The sequence below is a fragment of the Pterocles gutturalis genome, unplaced genomic scaffold (genome assembly GCF_000699245.1).
Source record: "Pterocles gutturalis isolate BGI_N339 unplaced genomic scaffold, ASM69924v1 scaffold31033, whole genome shotgun sequence".
Classification (NCBI taxonomy): Eukaryota; Metazoa; Chordata; class Aves; order Pterocliformes; family Pteroclidae; genus Pterocles; species Pterocles gutturalis.
This window is the reverse complement of record NW_010121596.1, coordinates 1-19,576: the sequence shown is the minus strand read 5'-3', so window position 1 is coordinate 19,576 and position 19,576 is coordinate 1. Positions and strand designations below refer to the sequence as shown.

Genomic DNA, 19,576 nt, shown 5'->3' with positions numbered 1-19,576 from the left:
GGCCACCAGGTACCCACTGAGCTACTCTCTCATTCTCCCTCTTCTTTTTTTTAGGACATGGGGGAGAAAATACAGTGGAAAAGCCCATGGGTCAACACAAGGACAGGGAGATCACTTGCCAGTTACCACCACAGGCAAAACAGACTCAACTTGAGGAATATTAATTCAATTTATTGCCAATTAATAAGAGAATAGGATAGTCTGAAACAAAAAACAAAACTAAAACTACCATCGCCTCACCTCTCCCTTTCTCCCAGGTTCTACTTCACTCCTGACTCTTCTACTTCCTCCTCTTGAGTAGCACAGAGTGATGGGGAATGGGGGCTGTGGTCAGTTCATTACATGTTGCCTCTGCTGTTCTTTCTGTCTCATGCTCTTGCCCTGCTCCAGCATGGGGTCCCTCCCACAGAAGACAGCCCTTCACAAACTGCTCCAGTGTGGGTCTTTTCCACGGGACACAGTTGTTCAGGAGCAGACTGCTCCAGTGTGGGTCCCCCGTGGGCCACAGTTCTTGTCACAAAACGTGCCAGGAGCCTGGTTCAGTGCGGGCTCTCCATGTGCTGCAGCTTCATTCAGGGCACATCCATGTGCTCCAGCATGAGGTCCTCCACAGGCCACAGTGTGCTTATCTGCTCTGACATGGTCCTCCACGGGTTGTAGGGGGGCAACGTGCACCACCATGGCCTTCACACAGGCTGCAGGGGAATCTCCGCTCTGGTGCCTGGAGCACCTCCTTCTCCTCCTCTTTCCTCACCAACCTTGAGGTCTGCAGGGCTTTTTCTCTCACATTTTCTCACTCCTCATAGATGCTGCACAACGTTTTTTACCCCTCCTTAAATCTGTTGCCACAGAGGTGCCACAAACATTGCTGATGGGCTGAGCTTTGTCCAGCAGCAGGTCCAGCTTGGAACTGGCTGGAACTGCCTCTGTCTGACATGGGAGTAGCTCCTGGTGTCTTCTCACAGAAGCCATGCAATCCTCTTTAATTCCCGCTCTGTTTCCTTCAGATGTATGTCAACCATGCACAGTTGCTCCGCTTGCCTTCCACATTTGCTGATCCAACAGACTTCAGCATCAACCTTCCGGGCTCCACCCCGCCGGCCTCTGTGAGATAATCTAGGCCACTAGGACCAAAGTAGGTTTCTAAGCCATTTCACTTTAATTAATTATTCATCCTTTCCACTACACTCAACTCAAGCTGATTTTTTACAGTTCATGTATTACTTGCCTGTAAAATTAGCCCAAATGATGTTTTTCACCTCTGTTGAATAGCATGTCTCTGCTGGGAACCTGTTTCCCAGAGAGTTACCTGCAACTAAACAGAGCACTCCACTTACATGGTCCTTGAGAAAACACCTATTAGGACATGGCTTTGTAATTAGGGAACTAACTACAAAACTGAAATCATGACTTCACATTCAAAGCCCAGATCAGAGGTGAATTCTCTCTAGTTTAAACAAAACCAATTTCCCCAAACCTGGCTTTAGTTTCTGCATTTGTAAAATGGGAATTACAGCACTTAAAAGCACAACTGTAGAATAAAAAGGATAATTGCATAGCATATGTAAAAGGATATGTGAGTGAAAAATCCACTAAATGAAGAACACAAAATGCGAGGTAGGGTCAAAGAGAAATTAATAACACAGGACTCAACAACAAAGTATATTTACTAAATTCTGTGATGGGAATAAAACAATTTACTTGCTCAAGACAAAGGAATCTTGAGTACACTGTTCCTGATGTTTCTGTTCAGGAACAGCATGCTGTCCTGCAATATTATTTGTTTTTAATAGTGTTTGGCAATGCAAATATAGATCTGGAAGGATCAGCATCCTGATGTATGTGCCAGATCTTCCTGTATCAAAACTACTTCTGTATTCCCACTGCACAAGCACACCCCTATGCAACACATCTTCCAGCACACCAACTCCACTTATCTCTGTACAAGTGCAGACGAAAGTCTGCCCATACTTGGCAAGCACAGGACCATAAAACAAAAATTGTACAGTGCAAGCAGCAGCCAAGGAACGACCTTCAATTCCAGACAGTGCTGTTCCATGGCCTCGTTACAATGTGCATCTCCAGAGCAGCATAAGGGAATTAAACGGCCATTGCTGCAGGAGAGCCTTGGCTGAAGCTTGCAGAGCTAAGTCAAGGTTTTTCTCCTCTTGGAATTGTGTCACCAAAAGAAAAAAATAGTAAAGTAGTATCCTTTTTATGATCAACAGTTGTGTACACCCAAAAAGCAAATACTGTAATTTAAGAACTGTAGTACCAATCTAGACTGAGAAGCATATTCATAACACATTAATACAGGTTGTAGATGGACAGGCAGCTTAAAGACCATCTTCTTTTTGTGTAAGATATGAACGTCAATAATCACAGTCCACTTTTAAAAAACCAAATAGAGGAAAAATGTGGTAGCAAAAACAAACAGTGTTTAGCAGAAAGACGAGGAAGAAAAAAATACGAAGTATATGACACCTAATGCATTTAGAATAATCTTTGTGAGAGTCAGTAATATTCAAAAGATATGTTGTTTTGCTATAGCTGTTGGCTCTGCAGTCCACACAAGATCCAAGAAATAAAAGAGAGATGAACATGAACATTATTTCTAAGAAAGAGTGGGGGATTATCTGTCAGGCTTAACTGGGCTTACAGTCAGGGTTATTCTCGGGGGGGGGGGAAGAAAATCATGAAGAAGCCCAAAAACTAACTTAAGGATGGAGTCTGGTTATATTTTTTGTTCAAGTATAAGAAAGTTTTACATTCAGATTATTATTCTTCCCCAGACACCATTCTCCAGCTAAGTCTCGACTCACTGGAAGAGCTCCAAGATGAAGATTTCCTACACAGTTCAAAACTAGACAAACCTGAATGGTCCTTTCTAGCCTTTTATGAATCCTTTCATAATTTCGCAGTGTAAAAATATCAGCACAGTACAAAAACAGGCACTAGAAGACAACATCAAGTGAAGGTGGCAGGAGGCCTGCACGATGAACAAAGAGCTCCAAGGAAAACTGAAATACAAAAAATAAGTGTACATGAGGTGGAGGCAGAGTCAGGTCACCCTAATGTGGAGACGCTGTCCGAGCATGCACAGATGCAGTCAGGAAAGGTGAGGCCCACCTGGTGGTGAACTTGGTGAGGGATATGAATGGCAACAAGAAGGGCTTTTACATGCCCACTGCTGAATGGGGCAGAGCATCAGGTGATAAGGGGCATGGAAAAGGCCAAGGTACTCAGTGTCTTCTTTCCCTCCATCTTTACTGATAATATTTGCCAAATCATAGGTTCCTAAGACCACTGGGAAAGTCTGGAGTATAGAAGACCTACCCTTCTTACCCTGAGGAGGATCAGATTAGGGAACATTCAAACAAATACAAGTCCCTGGGCCCTGATGGGATGCACTCATGAATGCTAAGGGAAGCTGGCCAATGTCATAGTGAGGTCACTCAATAATATGTGAAAGGTCATGGTGATTAGGAGATGTTCCTTATCATGGGAAGAAAGCAAATACTGTTCATGTCTTCAAAATGGTAGAGGAAGAAGGTTTGTCAGGCACACCTTACTCCCTGGGAAGGTAATGAGCAAATAATTCTGGAAACCATTTCCAAATATAACAAGAACAAGGAGGTGACTGACAGTAGTCAACATGGATTTACAAAGGGGAAAATCGTGCCAAATTTAGCTGTTACCCTTCTATGATAAGACAACTAGCTTGGTGGATGATGGGAGGGCAGCCAATGTTGTTTACCTTGATTCTTGCAAGGCTTTTGAAACTGTCTCCCATAACACCCTTGTAGACAGAGAAGATCAATGGACAGGAGGCAGACTGAACTGCCTAGATCAGAGCTGACTGAGTCAGTTGGCAGAACTGCCTGGATTAACAGGTTGTGATCAGTAGCAGGAAGCCTAGCTGAAGGCCCATCACTAGCAGTGTTCCCCTTTGGGTCAGTACTGAGGCCAGTCCTGTTTAACACCTTCATTACCAACTTGAATGATGGGACAGAGTGCACCCTCATCAAGTCAGCAAATGATACAAAACTGAGAGGAATGTTCATACACCAGATGGTTGTACATTTAGCGAGACCTCCACAGGCTAGAGAAATGCAATGACAGGAACCCACCAATAAAAAAGTTCAATAAAATCCTGCACCTGGGAAGGAATAATCCCATGCACCAGTACAGGCTGGGGGTTGACCAGCTTGGCAGAAAAGGACCTGGAGGTCCTGATGGACAAGCTGAATGTGAGCGATGTGCCCCTGCAGCAAAGACAACCAAAAGCCTCCTGTGTTGGGCAGAGGATTGTCAGCAACTTGAGGGAGGTGATTCTTCTCTTCTCAGCTCTGGTGAGACACACCTGGAGTGCTGTGTCCAGCTCTGGGCTTGACAGTGAAAGAGAGACACTGAAATTAATCCAGTGCAGCTCCATGAAGATTATTATGGGACAGGAGCACCTGATACAAGAGGAGAAACTGAGACAGCCAGGACTGTTTAGCTGGGAGAATGCTCATGGTCTATCTTACCAACGTGCATAAATACTTGATGGAGGCAGTAAAGAAGATAGAACCAGATACTTCTAAGTAGTGCCCAGTGAAAGCACAAGAGGAAATGGGCAAAAACTGAAAAACAGGAATTTATATTTAAACATAAGAAAAACTTATTTTGCTGTAAGGGAGATCGAACCCTGGCACAGGCTGCCCAGAGAGGCTGTGGAGTCTCCCTCCATCCTTGGAGATACTCAAAACCCGACTGTCACAAGGTCCTGAGCAGCCGGCTCAGTTTGACCCTGCCTAGTGCAGCAGGTTGGACTGCAGTCTCCAGAGGTCCTTCTCAATCTCAGTGAGTCTATTAAAAGGCATTAAAAAGCTATTTTCTTTCAGTGGGCTCCCTTCTGACATCTTTCACAGATGTTTAACTCAGGTGCCTATCAGTTTGGACTTCTAAGTGATATATCTGTGCTCCTCTCAGCCACCTCCCACGCAGATTTGTCACTAAAAATCCACAGTCCTTTATCAAAGCTGTCCCAGACCTGGAGACTTCAGAGACTCTTAACATTACAATATATGTTATGCAAAGGACCCATACTTTTAAATTTCACAGATAACATTCAGATATCTGACTCGGAAAAGTATTTCAATATAGAAATAAACCAAATGACTTATCTATTTAAATTTAGCAACGAGCTTTAGTACTTTGCAGAACTGGACTTTTAACACACAGGGACCAAACTAGCACTTGCTGTGGTCCTTGAACACTTCCCAAAACCAGTGTGAGCAATAGGAGTCAATGGGGCTCAGAGTCCCTCTCAGGGTCAGATTCTCACCCCAAAATACCACACCTACAGGTTGATAGACAGGTATGGTACATATATACCAAACATATAGGTATGTTATAAATATATACACGGACACATGCATCCACCCCCCCAAGTCCTATATATACACATATATATATATATGTGTGTGTGTATATGTATATATGCACACACACAGTCCTCAGAAGAGCACAGAAAGATATTACACTTAGAGCAAGTTAGGTGTAGAGTGTCTTAGCAACAGTCTGGCAGATCAGTATTAGTAACCCATGGAAACATTTTCAAATTAGAGAAATTTGAAGCTGATGACATAGCTGCGGGCTTGAGTCAAGGGGAGTCCTGCCTCTGAACTCAATGGTTTCATTCTTAGTTGGTACACTCTCCTAGTCATGGTAAGAGGTGTGGCAAGGCAGCACCACAATCAACTACCGGGGAACAAGGCAACTAAAACTCACAGCAGGGACTTTCTCGTGTACTCAAATGTGGAAACCAAGACCATCCTGGATAAATGTACTACATAGATCTCGAATTACTATATTTTCTTTTCACTTGAAAAAAAGCCACAGACAAAACCATCATACAAAAAAACCCCAGATAACATTTATCATCACAAAATAACTGCTGTGTATAATGTCATTACTTTTACTGTATAAGGTGAGACAAATTTTATCCTGCTATGAAATTATAAGTATTTATAGTTCTCCATAATAGTTTACTACAAAACAAGATTGTGAAATCAAAGTAAAAGTGGCAAACCTTTAAACCTTTCAACATCTGATATACCAGGAACTGGATTCGGTCTTCAGTTAGTTTCTCATGCTTCATTATCTTACTCAAGTCTGTTCCCATAAATGGCATGACAAAGTAGCTTAAAAAAAAAGTAGAATAACTTCAATTGGTCAAATAAATTGAAACATAACTGCATGTGATAGTTCAGTGACAATATTATAGATCATTCCATTTACCAAACAATTCCATCATCATCCCCCTGTTCTCCAAGTTTCTCTGTTTAATTATTTTGATTGTCATAAAGAGGTATTGCCCAACCCTGTTGCTGATTATGTAAAGTTGTTAGTTATTGGAAGAGTGCAGATTCTGAACTAGTTAGAAAGAAACTAACCAAGAGACTTGTGATATTTCAAAGACACCGACACAGAAAACTAAGACATTCATGCAATGATATGTATCTCACAATCACGATCATAGCAATGAACTAGCAGCAACAGAACTACCTAAATTGTTCATTCAAATAGACAAGGTCAGATGTAACAGAAACAGTTACCAAATTAGGAGACAACAATAACTACCATTAATTTTCATCTGGGAGCATAAACTAGGATTTTCAGTAGTTAGTACTAGTTAGGGGCACAAGCAACAGAAAGCTGGAGAATGCCATGCTGGCATTTCAAGACTAATTTTCACTTAAGATCCAAAACTGATCTTTGCATTGTTTGTAGGAAACTCATCCTTCAGAGTCTATCCTTAAAGTCAGGTCTGAACACAGACAGAGCCAGTCACCTCAGGATACTACAGAAGGACAAAGGAAATATGAAGAAGGGAATGACATTTCTTATCTTTCCCCCAGTATAGTACACAAAATGTTTCCCATCAACAGACTAAGTGACTTAGAAATGGGGTGTAACTTCTTTGTTGATCTTCCTCAGTATTAAAAGCATATTAAGTTCTCCTCCCTCTCAGACTTATTAAATATATTTTCTCAGAGGTCATGAATATTTGGAATGAGCCATCAAAAAAATCTTTAGTGACTGTTCTGGAAAAAACAGAGGTAGAAAGAGGTAGGGCAAGAGAAAGAGAAATATCTACACATCTTTTACTACTGGCAGTGACCTTCAAGCATTCATTAGGATTTTGCTTGCCTGCCGTCATCTGCACAAATCCCAAGGCTCTGGATGGATAGCGATTTATACGAATAGACAGAGTTCAAAACAATATATAACCATTGAGCACTGCAAAGAACAGGATGAGAAGGACAAATAAGTTTGCAAATTGATGACCTCAAATCTCTTACAGTCAAATAGAGAGAGATCTAGGTGGGTGGAGAAACAAAATGTAAGAGAGTAAAAATGCAGCCCTTTGAAAATCTAAACTTTAGTAATAATTCACAAGCAACACATTGGAGCAGTACAATAATGGGATCAAACACTACAGGCTCACTTTTAACACTTTGTCTACTACTTAAGAGTTTACAAACTTATTTTTGTTATTAAAAATGTACTTATAATCCACAGGTGCAGTCCTCAAATAATCTGAGGCAGTTAGGCACCTGTTTAATAATTCACTTCAATGGGAGATTGACACCAAATGCATTTAAGTTCTTTGCAAATTCCAGTTAAGAGCCGAAAGTCTTACAAAATGAGGAGCAGCAAGCTGTTCTGGCCCATTGTGTGTAATATAAGCACGGACAATGCAAGGAACAGAGATGAAGGGGGTCAAAAGCAGCTGGTAGAGTAGGACATAAATTGGTAAAGATTTATGCATTTCTGATTTTGTACACCACTTCAATCAGCTAAACTTCCAAAACTGAAGGAAGTTCAACACAAGCATGAGCAGGGAAAGCACCATTCCTTCATAAAGCAGGCAGGAATTTGTCTTTAATCTTCACTAATACATTGACTGGTAGAGTAAAGGAGCAGGCGAGCAGAGGGGCAGGTTGAGCAGGAGAGCAGAGGGACAGGTTGAGCAGGAGCATACTCCCCTTTAGCCAGGAGGGCTAGAAGTCAGCTAAGAAACCCCAGGTGTCAGACAAGACCAACCTTAGTGACTGGCTGTGGTGAAACCACTCACCTTGCTCCTACTGCTTCTAGCCACATATCCACTTGAATTTGATCTTTATACAATAGGCCACAGACATCTCATGACTACTCAGCAAAAAGAAAGTCTCCCTCAAATGACCCATTTGAACTTAATTCACGAAAGCTGTTTCTCCACTTTTGTTTTAAATGTATACACATCTACCTCTGCTCATCTCAGCTTGCCCAAAGTCTTGAAAGCAAATTTTGCCATAGGCTCACCTGTTGCAGTTTCAGTTACAAAAATGTCTCTCCTACTGGACTTGCACCTCCAAAACTTGAAGGATGATTTTAGAGTCCCATTTAAAACACACTGCTTGAATGCTAACCATATACATGTGCATTCTATTATATATGCTATGTAACATGCTAGCACTATAGGCAATATTGGCAACATCCTTCTTGGCTCAATGATCACTGTGGCCCAAATGATCAATATGAACACATGGTCCATGTTTTCTATACCTCATTTTCAACATTTTCCTGTCAGATAGCTTTCTTTGTTAACATATAAATATGCAAGGTTGTTTTTGAAACATAGCTACCTGAGATGAAATACAGAATGGTTTTACAAATGCAACATGAAATCTACATTAAGCCCAACAGGACTTCTGATCATTGTTTCTCTAGTGACTCTAATTCACAAGAACTGCAGCAGGATCCACAAGCAGAACAGCAGACATGCTAAATATCTTGTGTCTGAGATGCCACCAAAAGGTCAAGGAGATGTACATGCCTGATGCTAGAAACAATGATATGTGCCGTTAGGACCACTGGACTGGGAAACCAGTCAGGGAGTACAACAAGCCACAGTGCAGATAATCACTAAAAAAATTCAGCAGCGTCAACAGTTTTTATTAATCCTTGAACTAGGACAGATCACACCAGGATATGTCAGGTAGCACACATAATTTTCAGCCTACTTGTTTGGGTTAACAATTGTCCTATCATTTGGGCAACCTGGGCTCTAGGGTAAGAAATCAGTACTTGAAAGGTGGATTAGGGAATCCACCAAACTGCCATTTACTAAGGGCTGAGAGAGAAGTACACACCTTGTAAATTAGTTAACTGGTTCTAATGACAATCTGAAAACCTCAGCCTACCAATTCAGAAGTTGCACATAAGAGTTATATTAAGATGAAATTCAGAAAAAATTCATGAAGCAACAATACTTGAATTCTCCATTTAAAAAAGCAACAACCCTTCCTCCCACACAAGCAAGGACACCCTGCTCCAAAACACAAACAGCTTAGAACTTACAAGTCATTGAACTTCTCCAGTGTTACATCTGGTGTGAACACATCCAATATTCCAATGACCTAAAAATAAGGAAGCAGGGAGAGGAAAAAAAAAAATTGATTAACACTGATTTAACAAAAGAAAACCCAAACCATATAAGTGAAAAAGTATAATCAAAACCATTTCCATAGTGAGACAATAGCTACAGGCATAAATATGTCAGAAAATACTTAAAGTAGTACCTAGCAACACCAGGATTCGTTATGTGTTAAATTTTATAAGTCTGAGGGTTGTTTGATCCTGTGGTAAAAAATAAAAAAATATATTGAACAAAAAGTTCAGAGGCTAACAGTTTTATGTAAGAGGAGAGAGCATCTTTTAACGTGAACCACTGAAGCGTCACAAACAAACCAGACAAATTGGTCTATAACCTGAAGCAGCCATAAGTGCTATTTACCTAGCTGGGCCTGCTGCTTATCAACAAGGAACACTTCAAATGTCTTCTAAATTCAGTAACAGGGTAATTTAGGTACACAGACTACAGTATCTAATTAGGAGTATAGAGAAGAAACTAGAACTAAACTGTTTTCATAGAGAGTAAATTATGAAGAGCTTACTATTATTTACTACAGCTTATATATACCTTAGGTTCTCCTTAAGAGCACTTTTTGTCAAACAAAAGCATTGTCACTCAACAGAGAAATAACAATCTAAGTAAAACAGATTTCTCACCACAGTTTTTACTACTAGTATTGTTTTCAGCAGAACTATACCAACTGGCTAGATGCATTATGGTAACTGCCAGTCCTTCTCTCAAGCCCATTAAACACCAGAAAATTATATATACAAACTCGATGCTCCAAGAGATGTAGCTGCAATTGCTGAAAGACAAATCTCAGCTTGGATGCTACTTAATCCAGGCAGTGCCTAAATAGCATGGGCTTTTAGAGTTGCTTCTTTCTGCTTCTATTACTAATTCACGACCATTTCTATCTGCTCAGAGGAAGCCTCCCAAGCCCTGGACTGCTCGTGGTGTTCCCCAGGTGCAGGCTGCCGTGTGGATAGTGGTGTGCAGGGGTATGCTGGAAAGCAAGCTAAAAGACTACAAACTTTTATAACCTTGTTCACACCTATCACCACAGCCATACAATTTAAGGCCACCAGATTATACATCAAACTAAAACTGTATAAAATTAGAAACTGCAAGAAAGAAACCAGAGGTAACAGCATATTACATTGTCTGATGGTACCATCAAAACACTAAAAGAGGGACTAAAAATCCACTTTGACAAAAATCAAGATGGATTTTGGACATTACTACTATGTCTTAATTGTTCCACAAAACAGATACATTTTTTAAAAGTACCTGAAAGTAAAGAGAAGCAAGAGCAGAAGTGCAGGAAACAAATGCAAGAAAAGAAAGGCAACTTCCTTTATTTAAAGCCTTAAATAAAAATGTTCAACTGTGATGAAATCCTTACTGCATGTATTTTTAGCTTTTCCACATTCACGGGGAACTACTACAGTTAGCCTGGATATTATAAAAATGTCATAATGCTGAACAAGACAGAAAAACTAATAAAGATGAAGGCAAAAAATTACAACTCTTTTTCTTTGTAGCCACATATATCTTTTGAAAAAAAAACACAAATAATATTTTCCCAGACTGCCATATGAAACTAATTAAAGAATAATATAACAACCATGGATGATGTGGTTATTATTTGAAATAATACCTTCAGTGCCAACATTACAGCAAGAATTTTTAATTATTTTTTTTTTCATGACAGTTTTACATAAGGTTTTCCATTTCTATGTGGAACCAGGGAAAGAAAGGGAAGAGAGAGTAATTAGGAAGATGTATGTGACAACAAGGGAGCGCAATGCAGCTCTACAGGCATTTCCTAAGGCAGCATGTATACACACACTTTCTGGCATACACAGCCAGAAAAGTTGTGTGCTCTCCAAAGATTTCAGTACTAAAGAGAAGGAAGTTAATGCTTTAACAGTAATCTTATCCAATATGCACTTTTTTCCCTATTAAGCCCCACTTTTTCAGAAGTCCTGCTTGTTCTCCTCGAGGAGAATGCCTTCCTTGCTTTCATTTACCTATGCAAGAAACATAAGAAAACAAACCCCATCAGGCTCAACGTAGCAGTGGAAGACACAGGGAGACCATCATAAAAAGAAGGGACACAGCAGAGGATGAAATAGTGTGGCTGCTGCACCACAGCATTACCTGGCATCCGCTTGTGAAACACAGGAGCATGAAGAATGTATTTCTAGAAAGAACACATCAGCCCAAAAACACACTTACTGAAGTTCACTAACAGTTTACTACTTCTCCATTCAGGGAAACAGAGTTCCCACTAGTCAGTGTACCTCAGTGGCCTGAGATACAATGTACATTACTGCTGAGGTAAGGTTGCAAACTGATGGAGACAAGCTTATCATTGCTGCAAATCCTCTGAAGTGAAGACCACCAAGACCATTGAAGGGAATTTTAAATAATAAAACAGAAAATGTTTTTAACATGCCAGGGACTTCACAGTGCTTCTTTTCTTCTTCTTACTTCAGCTTTCTAAAAATCCTGAAATGCATTTCAGTCTCCAAAGTGGTAAGACATCCTAACAGTTAATCAAGTTAAAAATAAAAATGAAGGACCCATTTCCTTTTACTCAGTGATCTTTATTTAATAGCTGTGCTTCAGGACGATTTTCCTGTACTGGAACAGAGTCATTAGTATTTCCATTTAGGTCAAAGCTTTCTGCAGATATGTTAAGCACAATAAATCCTCCGAGGAAGATACGACTCCAACTACTTCCTCAGGAAAAGGAAAAGAAGTGGACAAAGTGTAGGAAACTCCCTTCTCGATAATATTGTGGAAAATCCTGTGTCTGTCTAGAATCCTCTCAATTAAACACAGTATTTGTAAAAAAAAAAACCAACCCAACTTTACTTAATGTTCCATTACAAAAGTAAGTCAACGTAAAACAGTTACAAGAATAATTTATTTCTCACAGTATGGCCTATGCAAAATATAATGGAGGCATCTGTGAAACCTTCTGTAGATCTATTTTTGGTGTTAATTCAGCACACTTACTGATACTATCAGAGATGGAAGCACAGCTGAGAAACAAACCCAGTACACTCTGTGATGGCAACAAAAAGCATCTGTGGAAACCAGCAGCAGCACTGCCATTTCAGGGTCTCATTTTTTTTCCCAAATAACTCTGCCAAAAGGCAATTTCTCAAATGAAGTAGCCCACAGAGGATGCACCTTGTTTCCTACCACCCATCTAACTGTAAACCAACCAGGATTTCTGCAGTCTCCACTGAAATACCTTCCTTGCTTGTATCTCCAGAAGAGTGTGATGCTTTATCTCTCCCATTTTCCTGCAAAGCAAAACCACAGTAGCAGCAAAACTACCCGTCTGCTGGTTTAACTTGTTTTCCACAGCTATGCTTTTACTCAATATATTTACTTTGCTGATTGTGTCTCTTCCCTATGAAGCCAGTGGGGTGTGGGTGGCAGCAGTGCCTCCAGCCTTTCTTATCCCTACCATCTGCTGCCCCCAAGACGTTAATACTGGCCACCCTGACCAGCTTTAACTACTGTCAATAAATAAATAACAGCTTTTCATTGGTAAAGTGGTTTCTGCCCTTCCCTTTTCAGCTGCCTCCTTTTCCAAACGTTATTCCAGCACTGGAGCACAACAGCAAAGAGCTCCTCACCTCTATCATCCCCTGCACTTTCATGTCTGGGATTACTTTTATTCAAGGACTGTTCAACTGCATTTCTGTAAAGAAAAGTTTCTGATGTAAGCAGCAGCACATCAACAAAATACTTGGATCTTGTATAAATTAATAAGTAATGTAGGCTATGTCTCTTATACAGTAAATGCTGCTTTCTCCTGTGCATGTTATGCATGAAAACACAGTGAAGTTGAGTAGCTTTGGCACTCAGGCTACAAATGCAAGTACATTTTTTAAGAGAGATCCCTGATGGAGTGCACTGAACTACATATTATGCTGCATTAAATTCTCCGTAGGGTTAGCTTCAACTTCATGTTCCTGTGTTGTTCCACATCACAGGGCACTTGCATCCTTTTACTACACTAAGAAGTCTCAATCTTTTTAAAATTTTAATTATCTATGCACAAGGCTTACACCACAGTTACCTTTCTTCCTCACTCATTACTGCTACATGACACAAGGGATGCCTGCTGATGGACTGAGAGCTCCTTTCTTTTTTTCCTGCCACTCAGCACAGCAGCAGGCACGAGAAGTCCCCACAAGCACCACCACACTGTTCTTTCAAAGGAGCCACATGTAACACTGGACAGATTCAAATCCTGCGGACAGACACATCTTCATCTCTGGACTGGATGGCAATCCAAAGAGAAGGTTTGGGCTTCAGTGCTGTCTTCCTTATTTTCATTTACTGGACTAAGCTAGTCAGTCTGCTTTATTAGTACCCAAGGCTAGGGTGTGAATAAATGGCTATCAGCTGAAGCCCAGCCTAGGTAAAACACCCATTAGGCACATTTGTGAAAATAAGCAGAAGTGACAACCTATACCACAATGTTGATTTTATTGGCTTTTGAGTACCAAAATAAGTGACTCTGGTGTCCTGTTAGCTCCCTAGCTATGCTAAGCTTTCAGACTGCAGAAAAGCATCCAGGAGTGTCTTTCCCCTACAACCTTTTGACAGCAATAAACTATCCGGTTATAACAGTATTTTTGTTTTAATAAGGACCAATTAAGAGATTTTCCATCTCCAGTCAGGATTCCCGAATTGCACTTTACTGGCACTTATGTACCCAAAGATGTGAATTTTCAGCTGGTGCAGTCCTGCAGGACTTGCTGCAGGAAACCTCTTCTAACACAGTGAGCATGCTTTCATCTGTAAAGGCATCACTCATCTACAACTCCTTTCTTGGTTTGATTTTGTACACTGCGGAAGCTTGCTGCTCTTCCAATGCTCATGTCAGGCTGGATGAACTGCAAAAGGCAACAGTTTTACTAAGAGTTTCTCATAAAATGCTCCACTATTTTCTCAGGAACAAATCCCTCCCTTGCTTGATACTGTGCAGGTGTAAATAAAAAGCCCAAAATTTTTTAAAAATAAAGAAGCCAACAGAATCAAATATTAGCCAACCTAAAGTGCCTGCATCATACTCAGAAACATAACTGTAGAGAGATAGACAATTTAGTGTCTGTTGGATACCCGAGGTCCTTCCAAAAGGGGGGGAAAAAAAGCTAACATGGTTCTCATAATGCAAAACATACACTGGTCTTCAGATGTGGGAATACACCAGAGAATAATTTCCACTCAGAGCAATGAATGAGAGCACAATACAGAGTACCTTTAAACAAATACTGCAGTTGCCTCTTACAGGGCTTCCAGGAAGAGAAAACATCTGCAGAATATTAACTGACACAAGAAACATTTAGCAGGCTTTTGTCAAAAATTTTATGCCAGAACCATGTTCAGAATTTAAGTTGGTAGAAGTGCATCAGAATTCTTGTGGGTGCTTATATGCATATATATATATGTACGCATGTATCACACTTCGACAAAATCCGCACTCTGTTCTGACACGAGACATCAGCACGAGCCTCTGCTTTTCTCTCCCTCTCTCCAGTGCCATCTTGCCTCACCAACTATTTTGCACTCCTGCTGGCAACTTCAAAACTTCTGTTAGCAAACTGGGAGGCGAGAAGGGCAGCGGGACTGGACCAGTACCAGTCACTACGCTGTTGTTTCAACAAAAGTGGGTATCATGATATCACTTCCAGTCCAAACGCATAATAAAACGAAGTTATTTGCCAAATAAAACCAACAGTTCTGTGCCTCTGCTTACTTCTCTGGGTTTAGCTTTGCACACACAGACATCTCCATTAACTTCAGAAGAATACACGAATGCAGAGCTGTGCAAATATTTGTGAGCCAAAGCCAGGGCCAAAGTTAGCATGCTGGCAATATTTTCCACTGTTTCTGGTTTTAAGTCGGAGACCTAATAGATAGTTTCAAGGGTCCTCGCTTTAACTGAACTCAAAATGGAAAGAAACAGGGAACAAAAGTAGCACTGCTGAAAAAAACTTCCTAACAGTAAACAAGACGCAGCAGATGCCAAGGACATAATCAAGAGCTGCTAAGGCTGTAGTGGGATGAATACTTCAAGTTAGTACAATTAAATAAAGAAAAAAAAAAAAAAAAAAAAAACCCAAACCCAGTGCTTTCTTCATTCTGCCTCAGCTGTTTGGTTTTTTTTTATTCCTCATTTTCACACCACTCCCTCTCTTGTGCCAGAGCATCTGTTTATGCAGCTACAGAGTGATCCAGCAGCTTATCCCACTGGAAACTAAACCTTTCTTTTTGGCAATGTCTGAGGAATTGATCTGGGTTAGACTGCTTCTAAGGCAGCAGAAGTAGCTTATGATGTTTGTGAAACATCCCAGATCCTCTCAAATTAAAAGGCCTACCAGAAAAAACGGATACCAGTGCTATGACAGACAGTGATCTGTCTCCTAACAGCCAGGTGTCATCCTCTTCACACACAACCTCTGACACGGTCCTCAACACTATTTCCCCTCTGTTTTTGTTTGCAAAGGGTTGATGAGAAGTCCCATGCTACCAAGTTTGCATGGTTTATACAGAAATATTCCTCACTACATTTAAGTAATGTCCCACTTGAGAGCCATTAGGGAGAGTAAAGGTCTGACATATAATGAAAGGTGGTCATGCTAGCAACCACAGTTGTCTCCTCCTGAAAACACTTGAATAGGCAAGCAAATTGACCTGTGAGTTAGCTTCCTGATAAAGAAAAATACAATTCCAGTAAAATTCAGTAGGATGATTCCTATATTTGTTTTTACAGGACTCCTGGTCATCCTACAAGGCTTCCACATTAAGTGGATGAGCATATTCCTCAAAGGATCCATAATGGATGTCATTCAGGATATCAAACAGAAGTTTTCCTCCATTTTTGTCACGGAAGCATGACATGCTGATGAATTATGTCACTGTGGCACAGGTTTAATGGTATCTTCTGCTACCTTAATGGAGGATCAGAGATGCTATTTTTAACACAACGTGTCAGACTATTACAACTTCTTCCATCATTCTGAATACAGAATAAGGTTAAATAAACTATTATAATGTATTGCTAGATGCTTAACACAACACTTCCCCAAAAGCTACAAAGGGCAGAGATGGTCCATTGAGAGGTAATCACAGTGAAACAACAAAACTCCACACTCTTCCTGTAATCTAACACCAAATGCATTGTGATTACAGAGGCAGTTTTGAAAGAAAAACACATCAGGAGAGTGAATCAAATGCAATTTTAACTATCAAATAAACAGAACCTTGACATAATTTATATCCTGAAGTAGGGAAAAAAAAGCAAGATGAAGGTTTGCACCTGCTGATTAGTAAAACATTGCAACTATATCCCAAGTCTAATCCACAGTGGCTGTACCATTAGACCAGGTGTCACACACCACCTCCTCTACATACTTAGATCACCAACACCCAAGACAGAGTGGCATTGTTATTTTAGTGGTCTTTGAAACAATTATTTCACTTTTATTACTTTTTGATAGCAGTTGTATTTATGGTACAGCCAGAAAGATAGATAACTGCTACTTTATAGAAGCATACTACAACATGTTAGTTAACAGAGAAATAAGGAAAGATACTTCAATCACTGTTCTGTTCTACTAATTCCTATTATAAGGAGATAGACACCCACCTGAGTGGAGCCCATTCAGAACTCCACAGCCAGACCCACGGAAGCCACGATGGCAATGACAGAGAACAGGCAGCTGCCTGCCACTACTTTCTGTATCAAGCCAGGAGGGCAATGAAAGAAAAGGGCCGGCCCCCTGCCACTACTGTATGTATCATTAAAGGTGTGCACAGGACACTGTGGGCTGCTGATGTGAACGGGAAAGGACCTTACTGTCTGCCTGTAAATCCACCCTTTGGTGGAAATATGCAAAAAAGAGGCTCTGACAGAATGTTGGTGGGTCAAAGGCGGGGCGGAAAATCCTGACAAGGAGTGGTATTGCCACTCTGCTTCAGTTTCAGATGGGTGGAGTGGCTAAAGGAGTATCCTGAGATCAGCACAGAAACTAGAAATCCTAAAAGGCGTTGTTGCTATTCCTAATTCACTGTGGGCAAAATGACTGACAGAAGGGTACGAGGCTGGGATAGCGGATGGAAATTCTCTCGACGGGCTGTACTGCCATGTCAGCCTCATCGTGGATGGGTGGAGTAATCAGCTTCTGCCTCCACAGTGCCCAAGAATCCCTGCAGCATCATTTCTTCAGTCTTTGTTCTCTAATGAGTAGATATCATAAAATGTGGTAAAACTTTTCCTTAGTAATATAGGCCAGATTCTTCTTTCTGTGGCCCAAACTGTTTCCTGAAACTAAATTATTCCCTTTCTTCAGATATATCAACTTGTAACTTTTAGAGATTGTGCTCATGTTCCCCAGTGAGCATTTTCCTCTAGACTCTTCAATTATCAAGAGTCCATGGAGGGGTTCCAGGTTATTATCCTGAAGGGCATACACTGCATAAAAACCGCCAGGAGTGGAAAATGCTACCCAACAGATTATTCTGGGAAATGGAAGAAAAATAATCTCAAAATTCTGGACACAGTTAGGAGCTTGGCACGAGCTATTCTGCTCCCAAATGTTCAGTAAAGAAAATGCTCAGAGCATGAAAGCCCATGCATGACACAGAAGTTCCCTGCAAATGTTAACTCTTTAACATATACAACAGTGGTTATGAAGTAGTTACTTCAGAGGAATCATCAAGTAAAATGATGAAATGTATTAAAAGATTCAGACTAAAATGTTAATAGGCACACAGGTTCCTAAGCCTACAAAAAGGTCCCATTGTTTTCTGGGCAGTCAGGATGTCTTACAGATTATTCTTCAAAATGAACCTGGATATTGCTGGTACTCACAATGCTGATACCTTAAAGTTAAATGCAATGACTGGCTATTGTTATTACCAGTTTCGCTTATCCTCACTTTTGATCTCTTAGCTTTCCTTGAAGGCCATCTAAATGGAGCTATGCTCTAATTTCCCACATTATTAACATTTTAAACCAGGCTTATAAGTGCTTAAGATACCATTCTTAATTCACTTCAACAACTCCCTCCAAACTCTGTCTTTTTTTCACATGCATTCACAAGGAACAGCATTTAAAGCCACTACTGTGATCCTCGAAGCCCACCCTGGGACCCTTCTCACTTGGAGTCCGTGCTTTGATTCCACAGTAACTCTTTCCACATAAATCTCTCCTCTATTTTCTTCTCAAATCATTAAGCACTGTTGGGACTAAGTATCTTTATCTCAATGACACTTTCAACACTTCTTTTTACAGCTCTTCTTCTTTCACGTTATGTGGGAATCTGTGCAGAGCTCTGTATCCTATTCTCTGCTTCCCAGTAAATCAATTTATTTAGTAATTCACAAACTTTTTTGAGTCCGTACTAATGTAAAACAGGAACTTTCAAATGCTTCATGAAAGATTAAAAAAAAGGAAAACCCTGCCTCTTCCCCAAAAATAAGCATGTGTACCATAGCCATCTTCATGCAAGTTCAGAAAAGAAGAGACCCTGCACCCAGGACACGCAGGCACAAACCCACGCTCTGCATTCTCCTGCACCTCACAGCAACATAGTGATAAGAGGTGGTAATTTCTGGTCCCTAATATATCTCACTAGCTCTGAGTGCAAATTCCACTGTGGTCCTAACCTTCCCCACCCAACCTTTCCTACATGGAAACTAACTGGTGTTTCCCAGAGGATATTCTAGTTTGTGCGAATCGATGTTTGTAGACAAAGGACAGACAGCTAACAGACGAGCCAAAAGACTCCTAAATTCCATTCAGCTACACATCTGCCTTGTCCAAATCTACATACTTTCTTTGGTTTTAGGGTGCATAAGCTGTGGCCTTGGGGGGAGAACATCCGCTAACCACCCAACTCACATTTTCGTGCTTCATGTGTTTCAGGAGGCGCAGCTCTCGGTAGGCTCGTTTGGCAAAGAGTTCAGACTGAAACGGCCGGTACAATTTCTTAATGGCCACTTTGGTGCCACTTCTTCCATCCACGGCTGAGCTTCACGGGAAAAGGAAGAGTTTGATGAGCGAGGACTGAAGCGAGACCACAAACCCCGCCG

At 40.7% G+C, this 19,576-nt stretch overlaps 1 protein-coding gene across 1 annotated transcript in view; it reads right to left on the bottom strand.

Annotated features, from left to right (window-relative positions):
- Positions 1–19,515, bottom strand: part of LOC104458907 (mitogen-activated protein kinase 12-like) — a gene marked incomplete at both ends in the record, with an annotated part of 33,691 nt that extends 14,176 nt beyond the window's left edge. The window contains 3 exons of the mRNA XM_010077290.1: positions 6,077–6,188; positions 9,391–9,449; positions 19,386–19,515. Of these exons, the coding sequence (XP_010075592.1) occupies positions 6,077–6,188; positions 9,391–9,449; positions 19,386–19,515 (301 nt within the window). The remainder of the gene's footprint in view (positions 1–6,076; positions 6,189–9,390; positions 9,450–19,385) is intronic.
- Between the last annotated feature and the right edge of the window lie 61 nt (positions 19,516–19,576).